This window comes from Gekko japonicus, unplaced genomic scaffold (assembly GCF_001447785.1).
Source record: "Gekko japonicus isolate JY-2015 unplaced genomic scaffold, Gekko_japonicus_V1.1 scaffold65, whole genome shotgun sequence".
Classification (NCBI taxonomy): domain Eukaryota; kingdom Metazoa; phylum Chordata; class Lepidosauria; order Squamata; family Gekkonidae; genus Gekko; species Gekko japonicus.
The window spans coordinates 1,729,822-1,734,165 of record NW_015165832.1 but is presented as its reverse complement, the minus strand read 5'-3'; the positions used below and the strand labels follow the sequence as shown (position 1 = coordinate 1,734,165).

General features: G+C 46.4%; 1 protein-coding gene across 1 annotated transcript in view; it reads right to left on the bottom strand.

Annotated features, from left to right (window-relative positions):
• SHANK2 (SH3 and multiple ankyrin repeat domains 2) overlaps positions 1 to 4,344 on the bottom strand; it is a 512,140-nt gene that overhangs the window by 40,312 nt on the left and 467,484 nt on the right. The window contains exon 19 of the mRNA XM_015410855.1: positions 2,464 to 2,575. Within this exon, the coding sequence (XP_015266341.1) occupies positions 2,464 to 2,575 (112 nt within the window). The remainder of the gene's footprint in view (positions 1 to 2,463; positions 2,576 to 4,344) is intronic.

Genomic DNA, 4,344 nt, shown 5'->3' with positions numbered 1-4,344 from the left:
TTTCACTGGGGTTGGCAGCTCCGGGTTTGAGAATTCATGGAGATCTGAGTATGGAGTCTGGGGAAGGCAGAGTTGGGCAGGGGAGGACCACAGTGGGGTGTAATTCTATAGAGCCCAACCTCTAAAGTTGCCATTTTTTCCAGGGGAATTGATCTCTGTAGGCTGGAGATGAATTGCAATTCCAGGACAGCTCCAGGCCCCACCTGGAGATTGGTAACTCAGCAGCCCCATTACTCCTTCCCCTTTCCTGCTTCCTTTTCTTTTTCCTGTCCACCAGCCAATCCACCTTTATCTGACCACAGTCTTCATATTTCCCTCCCTCTCTACCATGGCAGCCTCTCCCAGGTGAAAGTCTGGCTGAGTTGCACAGCTGTATGGTGGGCTCCAGCACTGAGCCAGTCCTAGTTGTGTGGTGGCCACCAGCACTGCTCCAGGCCGTGGCCAGTGAGGTAGTGGCTGCTGTGGGGCCTGCTTCCTTATCTAGGGTTGCCAAGTCAATTTTCCACCCCCAGCGGGGGACTTTGGGAGCATTCCTGGAGGGGGCGGGGCATCCATGACGTGATGATGTAACATTGGGGACGTCCGCCACCCTCCCCACCCACCCGTGCACCGGATCTCCATAAACGGCAGTTCCCTGCACTTAAAGGAGCCGGCGTTTCCCCTTTAAGAGCAGCTGGGTTTCCCTTTTAAATGCACGAAGCTGGCATTTCCTTGCGAGCCTGATCTCAAGCGGAGATCGGGCTTGGGAGGAAACACAGGCTTGGGAGGAAACACGGGTTCTACATACTTAAAGGGAGAGAGGGGGTGGCTGTGGGTGTTGGGGGTGAGGCTTCCCCCGCTGTCCATCTGGCTGGCGGCGGGTAGAACCCCCCAAAAAACGGGGGACCCCTGGCAAACCGGGGGGTTTGGCAACCCTATCCTTATCTCTTTCCCACCCATCAGCCAACTTTTATCTAACTGAGTCTTCTGCTTTTCCTCCATCCTCACCTGACAGCTTCTTACCAGGAAAAGCATGTCTGGGCTGTGTGTCGGCTGGTGCTGGGCCAGGCCACACAGTAGTCTAATACACTTGTACAGTGGCAGCTGCTGGGCCAGGCCACATTGAGTTAAGACAGTGGCTGCCATCAGGCCAAACCAAGTAGTGTGGGTAGTAGTAGTAATAATAGTAATAATAATTATTATTATTATCGTATGGCAATGTGTGTAGTATAGCCAGGAGATCCTAAAATTGTGTTGCAGCTAGAAGGTCTAGCTGTTTTAGCAGTATGCACCATTAGGCAGTGAGCTATTTTTGTTTTTAAGGCAAGAGACCTTTCAGAGGTGGTTTGCCACTGCCTACCTCTACATCATACTCCTGGTATTCCTTGGAGGTTGCCCATCCAAATACTAGCCAAATACTACACCCTGCTTAACTTTCGATATCTGACAAGACTGGGCTAGCCTGGGCTATCCACATGGGTAGTGAGTTTCCAGTAGTCACTGCTGGGCCTGTCCCTGGCAACTCCTACTAGGGAAACCAGCCTCCACATGGGACCTGGAGATCCCCTGGAATTACAGATCATCTCCAGACTACAGAGATCACTTCACCTGGAGAAAATGGATGCTTTGGAAGGTGAACTCTGTGGCATTATACCCCACTGAGGCCCTCTGCTCCCCAGGTTACATCCCCAATTCTCCAGGGGATTCCCAATCTGGATCAGGGGACATGACAGTGAGGGGGACTTTTCCCAGGGCTGTTTAAACCTTTCATTCCATTCCTGCCATCCCCACGAGGCTTTGTTTTACAGGAACCAAAGCTTGCCTAGAAACCCCCAACAGCCACTGAGAGTTCAGTGGTAATTCTTTTCTTTCTTTTAGCTAGCAGCATTTCTGTTAATTCTGTTAGTTTCCCTTGAAGCATTTTTGTTTAAGTTTTCAGATTTTTCTGCAACCCTAGGACTTCTTTCAGCTTTGTCTCTAGCTCCATTTTGTGTCTCTGTTGGTCATATCCTCTATAGCTCAGTCTGGAAATAGATACATTGATTTTCTTATATATTCAGTGACATTCTTTTGAATAAAATGTAATAATAGCAATGTAAGCTTGGTTCCAATGGTTCTCTTCTGAAAAGTGAGGAGTCTTAAAATGGAGGAAGACTCCTTTTCCTTCCTCACAATTGAAGGGAACCATTGGAATTGTAGTACTCACAGACTTCTATGAGCAATTTTTAGATTTGCTTGTTTCTGAAGCTATAAAACAATAAATGAACTATTTTATACAGAGTATGAATTCCAATTAGCGTATTCAGTCAAGTTTTAACCATTTGTGTTTAAGTTAATGGCAATTTATTATAGACAATTTGATTTAGGCTCAAAGCCAGATCATGATTAATTGCATTTAAAGCAAAGCTGATGAAGATACTTTAAGTAGCAGTTAATAATAAAAGCAGCAACCACTCAATAGACATGTAAAAGATGATAGCATACCTATTGATTTTTGTCTTCTCACTGTACCTCGAGGAACGCCCAGAAATGGGCCTTGAAGGGTCCCAGGTACTGTCGGTGGCATCACAGCAATCCCTTGTCTTTCATACATTGACTATAAAAACAAAACATAGTATATACATCCATGGTATATTATTTGAAATTCAGCTTCATTCTTACATATGCAAGTTTTCTAGAGCATCATGGCTACCACCATTTCTTTGGTTGTACTCTTGGCACGCTACTAATAGGTATACTTCTGTTCGTGTAGCTAGGATGGATTACATTATTAAATTCTATGCTTGTGGACCTCTAATTTTGTGCATATCATTATAGGGATGTCCATTATAGGGATTTCCCGATTTCAGGGGCCCTGCCTGCTGCTGGCCAGTGGGAGAAGTCCCACCCCCAACAGCAACCACCCGCGGCCACCCCCTCCCTCCTGCAAGATATAAAGAGCCCGCCAGCTGATCGATGGGAGCAAGTGGCCCTTTAAATCTTGCAGGAGGGGGGGAGAGAGATGGCCGCTAGCCACATGCCTGAACTCCAAGCAGCAAACGTAAATGCTTTCTGAGGAGTGGGGATTTACCGCTTGGGATTCAGGTGTGCAAAAAAGCATTTAAAAGGACCCTTTAAATGCTTTTTGAGAGTGGGGGCACACTCACCTGAACTCAAAGTGGTGAATTCGCTGCTTGGGATTCAGGTATGTCCCCAACTTGATGACATCACTTCTGCATGACATCATCGTATTGGGGACGTCACCACCCCCTCCAGAAATGCCCCCCAAAGTCCTCTGCTGGAGAGGAGGGAGGACCTGGCAACCCTATATCATTAAGATATGCTTTAGATCAGTTGTTGTATACATTCTATAAGTAGCTAAAGGTAGAAATAAGGGTCATATAGAAGTTACTCAGAAGCTCTAATGCTACAAGACACTGGACCCCTATTTAAAAACATTTACCGTATTTTTTGGACCATAAGACGCACTTTTTCTTCCAAAAAAAGTGAGGGGAAAAGTGTGTGCGTCTTATGGACCGAATACTGAGCCCCAGGGTTCAGAATATTTTTTTCCCTGTTTTCCTCCTCTAAAAACTAGGTGCGTCTGGGACTTCCGGTCTCGGCGTGACGACGGGCGGGCGGGAGCTCGATGGGCTCCGAGCCACCCGACCCGTTATTGCTTTTTTCGGTCCCCCCAGCAACGGGGAGAGTCCGACCAGCACTCTCAGACAGAGTGCAGGAGCAGGGGGCTTTTTCGGGCCCCTCCCGCGACCTGGCAAATTGCGGGGGGGTGACCGGCTATGCCCCGAAGCAGGAGCGATAACAGGGGAGAACATGACTTCCGTGTTCGACCTAGACGCAGCCGCCGGTTTTAAAACCTTTATTTTTTCTTTTTGTGGTGGTGGATTCGACACTTCACTCCGAAAACCAATTTTGTGCATATTTTGGTCGAGCAGAAAGGACTACGTACCCCATATGATTATTTTTCCCCCGTGTGTGTGAAGAAAATGGCCGATGAACTTGATTGGGAAATAAATATTACGGGACTTACGAAGGGTAAGAAAAAATGCTTGTATTACCCGGTAAAAGTTGCAGTGATAACTAAAGTTAATTAAACTGACTGATTAAACTGAAAAGAAATGGAGGAGTTAGACAAGAGAGAAGAGAATGACGGAGAAATGGAGGTGCTAAATAAGAGAGAAGAGTTTGATGGAGATATAAAACTTTGCGATTGTACGAGGGAACAATGGGAAAAGTTTCAAAAGTACTTTCTAGAAGAAATGAAACAGACATTTAAAGTAACATGTGAAAATGTGTTGAGAAATTTTCGCAATGAATTATGGGAGCCTAAGGAAGATGAAAAAAAACAGGAGAATCAAGGGAAAG